General features: G+C 31.2%; 1 protein-coding gene across 3 annotated transcripts in view; it reads right to left on the minus strand.

Annotated features, from left to right (window-relative positions):
- LOC134725943 (synaptotagmin-15-like) overlaps positions 1–16,290 on the minus strand; it is a 112,556-nt gene that overhangs the window by 30,584 nt on the left and 65,682 nt on the right. For all 3 annotated transcript variants that reach the window (XM_063590253.1, XM_063590255.1, XM_063590256.1), the window contains one exon: positions 2,234–2,379. In XM_063590253.1, the coding sequence (XP_063446323.1) occupies positions 2,234–2,379 (146 nt within the window). The remainder of the gene's footprint in view (positions 1–2,233; positions 2,380–16,290) is intronic.

Here is a 16,290-nt window from a genome sequence, read left to right on the forward strand (position 1 = left end):
TGGAAACTTCTTCAACAAATCAATTAACTGAAAGGTTCCTCGAACAAATGATACTTATCAAATGGGGTTACAGCGAGGGTCAAGTACTTACCATTATAGTCGATAGGAAGACAACTTTGTGTTTTTTGAAAATATTTTGCATAGAAAATGTTTTATCGAATTGCTTAACCAAATAAAATAATATTAATATACCTTTTACGCTCAAAGTAGATGGAGGTTTTAATAAATTGTCAAAATGTAGTTTATATGATTGTTTTTTTTTTAAAGATAATAAAAAGTATGAGTCAGTGTTTTTTTTTCACTCTACAGATTGTGTAAAATTATCAGATTAACCCAACGGTAACGTTCACAACGTTATACAAGCTTTTGTCAAGGCAAACGCTGTATGTATACTTAGAAATAATAAATTAATAAACGTCCAAGATATTATGTATATTATGTATATTACATTAATATATATCATTATTAACATCAATAATATATCATAAGAACAAGAGAGTATCTTATAACGTCCTTAGTTCATATGTCTATACACAAATTATATTAACGAATTTTCTTATAAGAGCATTGAACTTTGATCTGTAGAGTTCTTTGATCTTTATAGTTTCCATTTTTAAAATATATCCTCAATGTTGAAGTGGGTTCTAAATGTTTGTTGTTCTCAATTAATTAAGTTTTAAATTGATTTTTTTTCTAAAAAGCAAATTCAATTGTTTGTATAAAAATGTGTCTTCAATTAATTTTAAACGCCTGCAGCCATATGTTGATACTTAGACATTTCTCTTTCAGTCCGATTTGGGTATTATTAATTAAAGATCTTATGGATTTCAGAACATTGAGTATTCTATTCTCTAATATCGTCATAAATATGATTTTCCTTTACCTGCGAAGTTAAGGAAAACAGGCGATTACAGTCATTCACGTTCGATAAAAGTAAAATAACAAAAATACCGAACTGCAAGGTACATTCAAAACAGACAGTCCTTTTTAGTGTGGCAAAATTAAAAGCTAAATACATCTAACGAATGGAAAACAACTGTCTTATTATGGACTTCTTGCAGACATTGCCTGATGTAGAAAGTGATCTATTAAACCTTATTTTCTAGCTCTGTATACCTCTCACATTATGTAGTATTTTTCAGCAAAAGATTACTCTTAAAAGAGGGGCGAAAGATACCAGAGGGACATTCAAACTGATAAATCGAAAACAAATTGAAAACGCTATGCAAAAATAAAGACAAAAAGACAAACAATAGTTTACAAAATACAACTTAGCAATTTAGCAACACGAACCCCATCAAAACCGGGGGTAATGTCAGAAGCTCTAAATAGGTAGGTAGATCCTACTACACATGTGGCACCCATCGTGTTGTTCATATTAATACGAACCCGTTAACAAGTCTAGTTAGATAGGTCACATTTATGCATTCATGAAAAAAGGGACGGGATTGTAGTAACGACTTTAGGAACATATCCGCTAAGATAAACTGCACGGTAATACAAGCACAATGCCATTTTACATACGTTATTTTGTTACTAACTATCTTAATTAAGCCGATGAGAAACCCCATTACCTGACTAACGAAAGACAAATCACATTTTACTTGAGTGCCACTGAGGATATGATTTTTAAAATACATAGACATCTTTTACAATATCTTTACATAAAGAGTTTTCAGATTCACAAGCGGTATACCCTTTCCTTGGCACCATACATAATGTGATACAACTTTATAAATTACTAGAATATGAGAACTACATTACACAGTCAGTTGGCACATAGGCTGGTAAGATGATGTCTTCATTGATGATTAGACATCTTAGAGAAAAATATTAATTTGCAACTGAAAAATGCAGTCACTTGTACGTCCCGATCCTCCTTTTCCATTTTGAAAAGATTGACTTTTGAATGATGGACTAAATCGGAAAGGGACATTCTTCTCTGTTACTGTGATACATGGTGTAGATCTGTACTTGTATTTGAAATTTGTATAAACAAAGAGTTGCATGTGGTCCAAATGTTTCGACATATTTGACATGTCTTTGATAGTCAAAATAAAAATCAGGTGATAAAAGCTTTGAAAATCTGCAAAGATTTCGAATTACCTCAAGCGTTTTGTCAACTTATTTAATTGTAAGTTATTGAAATTGTCATTATATTATTATTTATGAAAGCATGTATAATAAATATATCAGGAACAGTTAAAAAATATAAGAAAGCGAAAGTCATTACCTGGAATTTCTACAGATGGTCTTTTTACACAAGGCGATGTCGGTTCCGATAATCCTCCTGAAGGTTGATATTCCTCGGACGATCCTCTGGCCAGTCGACGTACATCCACACTTTGATTTGGAACAGTGAAAGGTATTTGTCGCATGCTGCAAGGCAAAAGAATTAATGAATGGTAACGACGGAGCATCGTTTAATGTCAACCTGTCATTTCGTAAGGTTGTGGATATCAACAAGATGTTCCATTGATTTTTCTATCAAAGAAAAGTAAATCTGAAATTCCAAAGACTTAAACGATTAGTTTCTTATATTCTGTGAAGAAGTGATTTGAAGAATGAATGAAAAGTCTCGATTCTTCTCCCATTAAGATTTCTATCGGAAATACAACAATTCTTTATGTTACATCATGCAATACAATTGCCAGGAAAATCTGGTTCCATCAAAGTTCCAATATCAACGTGTTACTTGTCAATCTGTATTATTTAACTATCCATTTAGAGCTCTGTTCAACAGAGTAAAATATGTACGTGTTAACATGCTATCAACCTCTAATAAAAATATAATATCTGAAGTGAGCCAGGAGAAAAATTGGCCGTAGATAAAGTTATAAACGGGAATGGAATAATTACTGAGACTGGTTGCTTATAAAGACATAGGCGGACAATCAATTTACTTTAAATCATTCTTTATGGATATCATATTCATTCTTTAATCTAACTATCTGAGATGAGACATTTTGTATAGTCGTAAAGCGAATGATGTAAATAAATGCATGTGTTTAGGTGTGTAATAAACAAAATCAATGTAATTGACAAAGAAGAAAAGCAGATGAGACTTAATCCCACAGTTGCCACCAATTTTACAGTTATTGGACAAATTCATGATCTGTATGTCAATAATATATGTAAAAATATATAGCTATTCCATAACACTGACGTCTTATCTCATAAAGAGAAAGATGGAAAATGACAAAACATTGTAAATGTAAAAATCGCTCTCTGATTTGATTTGTTAAGACTTCAGTGAGGGAGAAAATAACTCTACGAATTGGCACAGATCTGATAGATTCATTTCATTGCTGCATGCACGACAGCACTTACATCCAAGATAGAATGAGCATCCAATTTTACGAGACTATAGGAGTTTAAAACCAATTTCAGAAGACACACTGACAATTTTCTCTGAAGGAGTCAACCTTCACTTGTAATATAGAAAGATTATTTTCCATAACTAATATAGGAAAATTGTCCATAAAAGGTTTACGGTATGAAGATTCGTTTAAATTACTCTACTCAGTAATAATAAAATAGAATAGCTGGCTAGAATATAAATGCAAAGAAGACATCCAACATAAAAAACAAACTTCCATTGCAAAGCAAAACTATCTCTCTAGCTTTCCAATACAAAGTGCTTTAAGCAGGAAGCGTTTCTAACCGGAGCACCCAAACTAAGCATATAATGGGTTTTGGTGTTTTGGTTTTGCTACTGGTTCAATAAATCATCATAGGTGGGTATCAAATGTCTTTGAACAGCGGTATACTATTGTTGTCTTTACTTAAAGTTTGCGCTAAGACATACTTAACTTTGTGTTATTTTGTTTATATTAGTAATGCCCCTTGTTGATATAAAAAAGAAGATGTGGTATGATTGCCAATGAGACATCTTTCCACAAAAGACCAAAATGACACAGAAATTAACAACTATAGGTCACCGTACGGCCTTCAACAATGAGCAAAGACCATACCACATAGTCAGCTATTAAAGGCCCCGATATGACAATGTAAAACAAATCAAACGAGAAAACTAACGTCCTTATTTGTATGAAAAAATTAACGAAAAACAAATATGTAACACATAAACAAACGACAACCACTGAATTACAGGCTCCTGATCTTTTAGGACGGGAACAGTCAATGAAAGTATTATATATATCAAAGCTTCTCCTCGAGGATATACATGTTAAACGCAAAACATAAATATAAAAGAGGTAACATTATTTCAAAAAATTATCATTGAAGGGCGACATTCTCCATTAAATACACATAGTTATTCCTAGTTATTTGTCATATTCAATTAAATAGTGCCAGTCTCGATCCAACTTTCATTTCAAACAGGTTATCAGAAGGACATGTTATATGATTATTATTTTTTTTTATGTGATCATGATACTTATCCTCACAGTGGGCAAATAAGATATGACTTGGATGATATACTTTAAACCAAAAAAGTATGACAGATCACGCGTTATAAGATCACGGGATGGTATCCATTCAAACTTACGGTTTCCTGTAAAAGTGGGTTAGATATATAGCAGGTAAGTCATAGAACTAACAACAATAAACTCGGATCAATTAATCAATTAAAAAAATCAACAAAAGTGTCTTTAATTATTAACGAGGAAGAAAGATAAATTGTACTGAGATGATACCTCATTAATAATGGAAATGAGAACAGTAAGACATCGATACTTTCGACGATATTTCGTGATGTTCAAAGATAACATGAAGGTCAAGAACATAATTCTTTTACATTCGTGCTTAATTAATGTCGTCAATTCTCTTTTGTTTTGATGTTTTGAACACTTGATATAAAGGAGGCGTATGTGCCTTGAGCTCCGTTGATAAAACGAATGCCAACATAGAGAGGAAAAGTACATACTGATTGTGCAGGAGAGAAAAAATCTATCGATGTAATAAATACAATGTGGGGTCACTTAATTCAAGGTCAAATTAGTAGTCGAGAAGCAAAATGAGAGTTCCGATGTATTCAATTAACACAAAACTAATAAAAATCATTTTATTATTCTTTCCAGTCATAAATGTTTGAAACAGAAATTTTCCAAATGGATTTATACTTTCTGTCAATATGTTTTGATCAATTATTATAAAAGAAATCTTGCTTTAATTTTATTGTCATTACAAGTAATGACTACACTGATTTTCTTATCTTCCCAAGGTCAAGTTAGTGACCGGTGATAAACAAGAGACAGTCCAATATCCAATTTATATAGAAACAATAAATGACATGTTTTAATGTTGTCAGTGGTTATTAAAGGTGGCAAATGTACTCTTTTTCGCAATGTTGTCACTATTAACATATAACTATTATAATTTCTAAGCTTAATCATAAAAAGTTTATTGTATTAACAGACGTTTGTAAAATACAAGGAGATATTGAAACTTCGTCTTAAAAATTATAGATTTGTGTGATATTCATATAAAACAATAGAGTCAATATTTACTTCTTTTAAACAAAGAAAATACATTGATGTTCTTATGTATTCTCAGACATTGAAGGGACCTCGGATAGTATTTTTTCTACTTTTGATGGTTTTTTTTATACTTCCTTAATGTATTTTGTTTTCACTATACGATGATAGATACCAAAAAAACACAAACACTTCGAATACATTTAAAAAGAAACACATTGGCTAAAACATTGATAATTTCTTTTAATTCTTAATTTTAAGAATAGACGAGGGATTCTTCTATAGTAATATAACTAACTTATCACTGAGTTTTGTCTTATATGAGCAAACAGGTTTTTGTAGGATTTGTGTCACTCAATCTTTGGTGTTCTATGTAGCGTTTAGAAGAACGATGTTGGTCTCTTAATGCTTTATAATGTTTTGCAATAGTATTGTCAATTTATTTTCGACAAATGAGTTTAAATGTCCCTTTTTGGTATTTTTCAAAACACTTTTACTGATTTTTTTGTATAGAAAAAGAAGATCTGGTATGATTGCCAATGAGACAACTATTCACAAGAGACCAAAGGACACAAAACTCAACAACTATAGGTGACTGTATGGTCTTCACCAATGATTAAAGCCAACACCACCACATAGTTTACAGCATATTTTTATTGATGTAGTTTGTAGTTATCTGTAACTATATCTGTTGAAGACAAATACATAAGATTTTCTGCATGTCCTTGCAAAATTTAAATGTCAGTTTTATATCACCATGAATGTGTTATATTAAATTGTGTCTTAATAGTAAAAATATGAATTGCCAAAGACAAAATTTAAATATAACTAATGTTAGAAAGGCAAATGAATGCAGTTATATATATACTGAGTGCCAATGAAAACGCAATACTTTTGTTTTTCCAAAAATCTTATAATTTTATTTTATTTATATTAAAACTTTGTATAGTTGGTCTAAAATGACTTTTAAGACCATTGACGACAATTTTACGGTTTAGTGATTTTTGGAACAAATGCGAAGTAAGGGTTATTTTGAACGGACATAATCCGAGTTCACCGCTTTTCAACATACGCACCATTTTTACGATTTTGTCATTTAAAGCTTGACTAATGTCATGAATTTTCCCGCCCTTATTGTAAGGAAACTGCAATAAACATCCGAGTAAATGCCAGGACTTTCTGACAACCAGCGACATGCAGTTTTGAGCATGATCCAATGAAGCCTTTCGCTGCATACAATTACGAGAAGACTGAAGTTGTAGCCTCTACAATAACCCAAATCATCCACAAATTCAACCAAAATGGATCATTTAATGTTAAGCGACATCCCGGGGTACAAAACGCAAGAAACCTCAGCCAGACCGATACGTTTGGTCTTGAACATATTCGATATTGATTCTGATGGGTGTACAAAAGTCAATGGTGGTCACGGTAGATCCTTTGGAGCAATTTTAGTAAAGCACCATTTGCGCAGAAATTGTTATGGAGCACCAAAGTCTTTCCTCAGTGACATCTAAATGGCCGTAAGGCGTACATATTGAATTCTGTAGACCAAAAATCATTCAATGTTACCCAAACCCGTCAGTAATGATTACATAGACATTTGGCACCCATACTGGCCAAAAGTTATGTGTTTCGCCCGATTTTGGTCCGATCGAGCAAATTTTGCATCAGATTAAAGATGGTTTAGACGATGAAAACCACCATCAATATCATAAAGTCAGCTTGAGTTTGATATGCGGGACAAGTGGAACAACATTCCTCGAGATCACATTAAACGTCTGGGATGATCAATTCCACGGCGCTGTCGAGATTGCGCTGCACAACGGGGTTGTAACATGTTTTGTTAAGACTGTGAGTTGATGATTCGACATTGAATGTTTGGTTTACCTATAGCGTCTGAAAGATGACAATGAAACATTTTTGTTTGATATCGATCTTTTGTTAGAATTGTTAATTTTCAAGAACAATTTATTTTGAAAGATTATCATTTCTAATATAAATTTTATTTTGGAAAAACCAAGTGTTGCGTTTTTATTGGCACTCAGTATATATATCTAATTATTTACAAAACCAATAGTCGAACGATATATCCGAGAAGGGTTTCCCAATGGAAATACATTCCTTTGTATATCAGTGGGTCAATACTGCTGCTTGTGGACTTGCAAGAACCGAAAGGTATGCATAATATATCAATGGGGGAAAACAAACGACAACTTGAGGTAATACATGCATAAAAAGTAAAATTACAAAAATACTGAACTCCGAGGAAATTTCGAAACAGAAAGTCCATAATCAAATGGCAAAATCAAAAGCTAAAACACATCAAACGAATGGTATAACAACTGTCATATTCCTGAGATGGTACAGATATTTTCGTATGTAGAAATGGAAGATTGACCTGGTTTTATAGCTAGTTTAACCTCTTACTTGTATGACAGTTGCATTAAATAATTATAACAAATTGATTGGAAAAACCTTGTTGTCAATGTTCCACAATGATAAATTATCAAGAAGAACAAAACTCGAGGATCAAAAAGGCATTTTGAAGACGGAGGTGTATACACATATTTACAGATATATAAACGAAAGCTGAATGTTGAATTGATCGGCATAATAAAGACTTCGTCTATCAAAAATGTTAATCATGTTTGATATATGTAAAAAACGAAAAAGAGAAGTTACTATAAATAGTAAGTGGGTCAATATATAGCAAGTAATTACGTATTTCTTCCTAAAATCCAATACTTTGCCTTGTGTTGGTTATATCCCTTTGTCTGTAACTTAATACTGTCCTATGTATGACTTCATACAGCTCAAAGAAACAAGTAATTATACAACCAATTTTAGAAGAAAATTGCTTTTGAATTGGCTAATTATTAGAGAATCCTTATGACCGGCTAATTTCCTGAAACAATAATAGCGATACGAAGTTAGGATAAACCGCGTACGTTTGATCTCTTCTATATCAGAAGTCAAACTGTTCTGTAGATACATAAAGGTCATATATTCTATATAAGTAAAATAAGTTCGTGTTTCTTTTGTAGCTGACACTGATTCATGGAGACTAAGTTCTAGTATTTTTGTAAAATGCTTTATGATTGGCTAATTTTGTAAAAATGTGACGAGCTAAGGATTCCTTTTGCTTAGATTTTTTTTAAATTCTACCAAAGAAAGTAAAGAAGTAACTACGAATTTAAAAAATGAAATGTATTTTTTTCAAGATTATAGTCCATTTTGTATATAAATAAGAATGAACCAATCATTAGTATCCATTTTAACGTTCTTTTCACGATCATTTATTTTTCATCGACAAATATAATTTTAAATCCCACCCATATTCATAAACCCTTGAATGCGCAAACGGACAAAGTTTTATTGAGTTAAAAAACGTGTTATAAAGGTACTCCATTTGTATCATGTGAATATTCAGTCAATCACTTTCATGACTTTAGAGACACGGTTATATAAATGGAATTTTGCGTGTTCATATTCATAGCTGAAATAAAATTGTAATTCAAAACATAATAAAAGAGCTTAAAATGTAGATTGTATAGGGGAAGAACACACTTTAAACGAATGTGGTCAGCTAGTCATTTAAATAAAGGCTATACAGGGAATAAAATATAGAAAATAGCTATTATTTGAAAGTATAATACATGTAATAACATTAGAACTATTTCTACAATTAATGCAAAGAAGTTAATATACTTCGCATCTTACAGCTTTCCCTCAGCGGAATGAATCACGGAATGACAATTATTCTCTTTTTTAATGGCATGATCGGTTTTAACTTCATGATTTCACTATTTTTTTATGAAGTTTATACATTAAATCTTAGTTAGTTGATTACAGAAAGTGCACTGACATATAATGTTTGAATTGACCAATAAAGAAGAAGACTTAAATCCAGATATAACTGGAAGATTGTACTTATACTCTTTCTTTTTTGTTAACAACAAATTGTATGTTGAATTGTTCAAAAGCAATTATCCTCCACGCATGCCATGTCCAACATCGATGCTTGTTTCTTTTACAGAATCTATTCACTCAATCCAACATATTAATGCCGATAGGGATACAAACTACAATATAAAGACGTTCTACAATGGAGATGGGTAAATCAAGAAGAATTCACTTTGACATCTGTGATTCATAGGATCTTATTTATTCCTGACAACAAGCATTGATCTCAAGCCCTCCAGAGATCTCTTAAAAGATAGTTTATGTTGTCAAGTTTGAAAGATCTCCAGCCAATTTAGTTTTTTTACGTAAGAAATTCTGAAGCGAATAGACATTCGATGTCCAAATTCTGATCAACATACAACTTGTATTATGTAGAGAAAATCATTCAGCTTTTATGATATATATAATGTTCTTTATTCACGACAATCGCAAATACTTGGGTCTGGTCTTAACTTTTCCCCTAGGTTAAAACGGCTTATGGTTATTCGAACTAAAATTGATGGAAATATTGAAAATATAATTACTAAAGACGAACCATCATGTTTGGTTAAAGGGAGACTATGCAAACTCCACAATATGTATAAAGTAGTTAGGATACTTCTTCATAATTAACAAAATAGCATGTTGACATGGTGAAATATATGATATAACTTACAATGTTAACGCCAAATTGCTGCGCCATAAAAAAAACCCAACCTTATTTGAATATTTCGTCATCATACGCATGACGAATTTGAATACGGTAACTACACAATTCCAATTGTCAATAATATTTATGAATAGAACATTTTCATATAAAAACAAGAATATTTTAGTAGTTTTGATTTTACCAAAGATATCCAACAAGGCAAAATTGTCTATTTTTCTCAATAGTAATGCTAGTTGAGTCATCCAAATCATGATATCCAGCGACAAATTTGTAGTTTTATCAATGAACCCATTTAAATTTTCGTTAAAAAAAATAGTATATTTTAACGTTATGATGAATGATAATTATTCCAAAGAATTCGCACGAACGTGTTTCACACTGCTTACAGGAATATTTTGAAATCAGAATACATTTTTTTCAAATGTTTATTACTGATTTTGCCAAACAATTTATGATATGGTTTTACAGCAACCACTTTCAAGAGGATTCCATCATCCCACAAGTTAAGCTATTATTGCAACTTTATAAGCAAGATATAACAGACAAGTTTTTATGAGAAGGTTCAGTATTTTCCCACTACACTTATAATCAATAAATCATTTCCACGCATACTAATGCTGATGTCTTTTCTTACAACACTCGCTTATGATAAAAAGTTTTCTATTTTCATTCGCCGTCAAAAATTGAATTGTACTCGTTCTCATTAGAGTTGGCTTACAACTTTTACAAATGATCGAAATTTGACCATGAAATTTTGTCCAACTAAAATTAATCTACTCATATTGCAACGGTGTTTGACAAGTTCTACTAAATTATGATTCACAGCGTTATCTCAACAGTAAACGGGTAAGTAACTACACTTCAATTTAAGAAACTAAGTTAAAATATAACAATAGTTTGATGGTATTCAAAGGAAATAATTACAAATAGAAACAGGAAAAGATGATTTATTCTAGCCATTCATTGAACTGTTTATTTCAGAATATAGAGAAATAGAAAATCTCTCAACTGCATTTGGTGGAAAAAGAGTAATATTCGAATCAATGTTTTCACTTTGTTTTACATGAGTTCAATTTAAAATATCGGTATTGCGATTAAATGCTACATGTTATTGCTTCGAAATTTTAAGCATCACGCTTCAACTGATCTATAATGATCCACAAAGCATATACACTTGAATTTTGATTTATGCAGACATTTTTGGATTCTCCGGCAGTAGTAGAATGTTACATGTAAATTTTAGTTGATAATTATCTAATAATTATGACATCTATATGGTTTATATTTGTTAGTGAATGATTTCCATATTTGTCAAAGTGTTAGTCATTTTACATAAAAGCTTTGGCCCATAAATGAGCGTTAAATAGTAATAACATTTGTATCCAGACATAAATAAGCACTTTTGTGCACATAATTACTGTAACAAATATTTGATATAACGTATGCTATCAAATGTCATTGATGTAATTGATAGTCATAAAATATATCTGTAAATAACAATTATTCAATAAAGTAATTAGATTGGCTTCCAAACATTATATTGGCTTGTAGTTGTACATTCTGAAATTAACTGCAACATTATACGGTGCAAGTGAATTATGATTCATGTCTTGCTCGCCAAGGAGATTGTTGAAAATAGTCTTTTACTAAGACCGTTGTTTGGATTTGCTGCCATTGCTTTTATACAGCTCATTTTTTTTTCTAGAGTATACAGGGATTTCGAATGGCAAGTAGTGATGCCAAAATGCTGTATAATATTTTTTTGTCACCCACATTTAAGAAGAACAGTCATTGTCATTTCATCGAAAGTTATTATTGACATCTTATTAAATAAAAAGTAAAATCACAAAAATACTGAACTCCGAGGAAAATTTTAAACAGAAAGTCCCTAATAAAACGGCAAAAATAAAACCGTGCGCAAATTTTTCAAAATGTACTTCGGTCAACGCTTTTACACCCAATGGAGTTACAAAAAGAAGCTTTCAACTCTCAAATAAATGATAAAAAGGAGAGCTTATTTTCCAGCAAGATGTAAGATTGCGTAACCCCGCATCACGCGCCACACATTGCACGATACACAAACTGTGTTGGTGTAATAGAAAAGAATGGAAATAGTGAAAACACCTACTCATCGTAGATTTTGGAAATTGATCAGTAGAGTTAATGAGGAAATTGAAACCTTTCTGGTTTTTTTTCTCAACGAAATACAAGTTTACAATGTGCATTAATGATTATAAAATTTCAACATCATTAAAACAACGAAGTAAAGTCACAAATGAAATAATACCCTCAGTACATTCAGATTGATGTCAAACCAGTGTTCCCCTTCAGGAAATGCAACGGCTTAATAAGTACTTGTGTAATAGATCTGAACAAATCGTTGGTCGTAGTTATGTTTTCAAGTTTATTTTCATAAAAACATTAAAGTAAAACTCGAAAATGAAAAATTAATAATGCGCATAACCTCAATGGTTCATCTTCTGTATCATTGTCATCTTATTTGTCATAAGAGTTTATTTTAGGAAGTTGCATGTATTTTCTTATCTTAAATCACAGTGGCATAATAATAAAGCTTTCATCGAAAAAAAGTATTATTCCCGGTTTTCCCAACTGAGCTACTTATAAGTTAACGAAACATTTTCATGTCAACAGCAAGTCGTGAAAAAAGTTTTGTAATGACATTTGCGCAAAATATTACTCAAAACAAAGAAAAAATATGTTAAAAACTATGTCAATAATATCAGTTTACTTATATATTTTGAATTTCAATTAATTTTTATTGAGCGCAGCTCTTCAAATTCAAAAAATATAATTCATTAAAAAAAGACAAATCTCGAAAGTATGATTAAGTAAGAAGAAAAATCTCGAAAATGGAAGTCTTAATATGGTCTTTATTCATCTTAGTGCTTGAAATAAAAGGAAATATTGCTCTGTAATAAGAAGTAATGACTTGTAATAAAGACCCAGTGATATTGTTATACAAATTAATGGCAGCAGATGGAAGGTTTTTATCATTAAATAAAACATGGTGAGAGACTATTGATTCTCTCAATGTTTGTAATTTAAATTAGAATTTTTAACTAAAATAAATATGTTCATCACTTATAGTTGTTCGTTTGATGTGTCAATGTTTGCGGAATAATTTCAGAGTTCAGCTTCCTATCAAGAAAATATCAATATGCCTAATGCGGAAATCTTACGCGGCTATACGGAGCTAAAGTTTAAATAGAATTTCTTCAATAACTGCAATGTGTCGATTAATTTTACTTAAGTCTAGAAGAAAATAAAAATATTCTTAATTTTGATGTTTAGAGCTTTGAGTAAAAAATAATGACAATTTTACGATGCAGGGGCGGAAAAATTTGACAAGAGTATCTTCACGCCCCTGCTGTCCATCAATTACAATCCCTTAACTGTACTGTAAATGTTTTGTGTCATGATTTATAATAATTTTTACGCGGTCCGCGCATGCTAATATTGGAATAGATATGCACATAGAGGCTGTTTAAATGGTCCTCGAAGAAGATGGCTTAGGAAATTTGATTTACTGTAGGTTGGTAGAGCCAAATACTAGATTTGAATCGAAAGGAATATTTATTCATTTCAAAGAGCTAGCTCAAGCTATGAATACTCTTTAAAGAGGGGGCCTATTTAAAGACATGACGTGAGTTTAGATGACGACGTCTTTAATGTTGTAATGAATATCATAAATGCATTATTTGTCGCTTGGTCTTTGCGAAAATCATAAGCCTAATCCTTTAATATAAATGTGACTAAAACATGTATAATTGTAACCTTTCTTGGCTCAAAAAAGTCTAAAATAACAAATTTAAACAACAATTGAAACTCGAATATTATGGGTATAGTATCATGAACATATGGGGAAATAATTGTTAAACTCCTTTAACGAAATATCACTAGGTGTAAATAAATAAAGAAAACAGTAGTATACCGCTGTTCAGAACTCATAAATCCATGGACAAAAAACAAAATCGGGGCAACAAACCAAAACCGAAGGAAACGCATTAAATATAAGAGGAGAACAACGACACAACATTAAAATGTAACACACACAGAAACGGACTAAGCATTAATCAAAATCCTATGAGAATAATAAATATAACATCAAAACAAAATACATGGATTTTGAATAGATAAGTACCGTGACACCTCTTATAAGTTATAGTAATGTGAATTCACACTCATAACATTTGGAATTTAATCCTGTGACTGAGTTCGTTGCCACGAATTAAGAATATAGTCCTGCACTGTTTAATAATATAATTCCTGCCAAAAACTAGAATCCCTACAATGCATTTTTCATAATCATTTTTTCTAAGATAATAAGTTAAACTCACAAGTCTTCTGTTTGAATCGCCCTGGGATCTAACACAAGTCCTAGTCGCACCCGTGGCGAGTACGCTGCTACCACGAGACCACCGAAGTGTTTTTGTTTTATTTAGTAATAACTGTGTTCATACATATCTCTATTAACCTTTCATCATAAATAATGAATTTTTATGAATTAAATCTATTTTTTACAAGAAATTGTATGGGCTTAAATGGGAATTTTTTTCAACATTTCACTTAAATTGAGAATGGAATTGGGGAATATGACAAAGAGTAAACAAACCGACCAACGAGTAGATAGCAGGCAAAGATAACAGCCAAAATAAGACTAATTTAAATAAAGATAAAAGGTCAGTACCAGAGAGATGCAATCATAAGCATCAACACATCCTGCCAGAATACTTCTCTTCACTATTTTAAAAATCATTAAAATTTTATATAAGGTCATCTAGTCGAAAGAATGTCCTCATGACTATAGGCTTTCTCTCGCATATCTTTACCTAAAAGTACTAAAATGTATTTAATTCATTACATAAAAACACCACATAAACATGAACATCAACACTCCATATCCAAAATTTAGGAATTGTTATAGAAAATATGACATTCTAAGGATGAATACTCACTAGGTAGGAATATTAATTATGATATCTCGAAAAGAGTAGAAATGAGGAAATTAGGAAATCAAGACAAGTTAAAATCCTGAGAAAGAAGAGAATATATTTTCCCGACATTTTTATCGATAATTAAAAGAATAGAATAGACACAATTAAATAAAGAGATGGTCATGTATTCCATACAATTTTGTCTGTTGCAATAAGCATCTTCAATGAACAGTCAATTAGCATAAGATATTGTCTTGCGATGTAAAGAAAATACAGCCTTTGAAATGACAACCTTCTTACTTTGATTCGAGAGAGACACAGGAAACAAGAAGCATACAACACTTTGGAATGATTTCTGAGAATATTCATAACGACTGGAATTATTAAACTGACATCGTGTAATCTTATGTCAAAGGTCTGTCTGCTTAATTTGTAGCTATTTATTAGTATGTTTTAAAGGAAATGTAGATATCTTTGAGCTAAAAAATCTCATCAAAATCAATATTAGAGAATAAATCTCGGTATGGTTAAGGGCTGATTACGGAACAGGAACTGTACTTTAGTATTATGCGACACCGAATTAATTGCTATTGCATATCTATTTACCTCTATCATTAGCAATCTTGTTTCAATGGACTATTTATGGGATTTGTCATGGAATCCAAATCAAAATAATTATCATTTACTGTTTATGAGTTATACGACACTGGTGCCTCAAGCCAATAAAAAGGTTTGTAAATGCGACTTGATATTAAAACAGACATTTGATATTTGTTTATGATGCAGCAACCCACAGACATGAAAAACCAAAGACACAAAGTAGTTAACATTAGTCTTACTTATAAAATAAAAATATTCTACGTTGTGTCTAATTATTAGAATTTTTCTATTCTTCTGCCGCAAACATGTGAAGTTTTCCATTATTTATTGTATTGTACCTATCCTCTATCGTAAAGTGTCAGTATTTACATCTGTTAAATATACTTTTCCAATTTAACGTTCATCATTTGTTAAGGTTATTGAGTTTTTCACACTAAATTTCAGCGTTGACAAGAAACATATGAATAAGTTGTTGAACATGAACAAATTTTCAGTTCCGTCAGTTTAAGTTGACTGTTTTGACTGTTGTATTTATGCTTTATTGTTTTAACACTCCAAACGTTTTAGCTAAATAGTTTAATGTTGATAGAGTGTAACTGATGTACGTTATAGCAGAACAAGAATTTAAATCTCAAAAATGAAAGAAACACTTCTCAACATCATGCGTCCGAAGTGCTTTTCT

Source organism: Mytilus trossulus, chromosome 7 (genome assembly GCF_036588685.1).
Source record: "Mytilus trossulus isolate FHL-02 chromosome 7, PNRI_Mtr1.1.1.hap1, whole genome shotgun sequence".
Lineage (NCBI taxonomy): Eukaryota > Metazoa > Mollusca > Bivalvia > Mytilida > Mytilidae > Mytilus > Mytilus trossulus.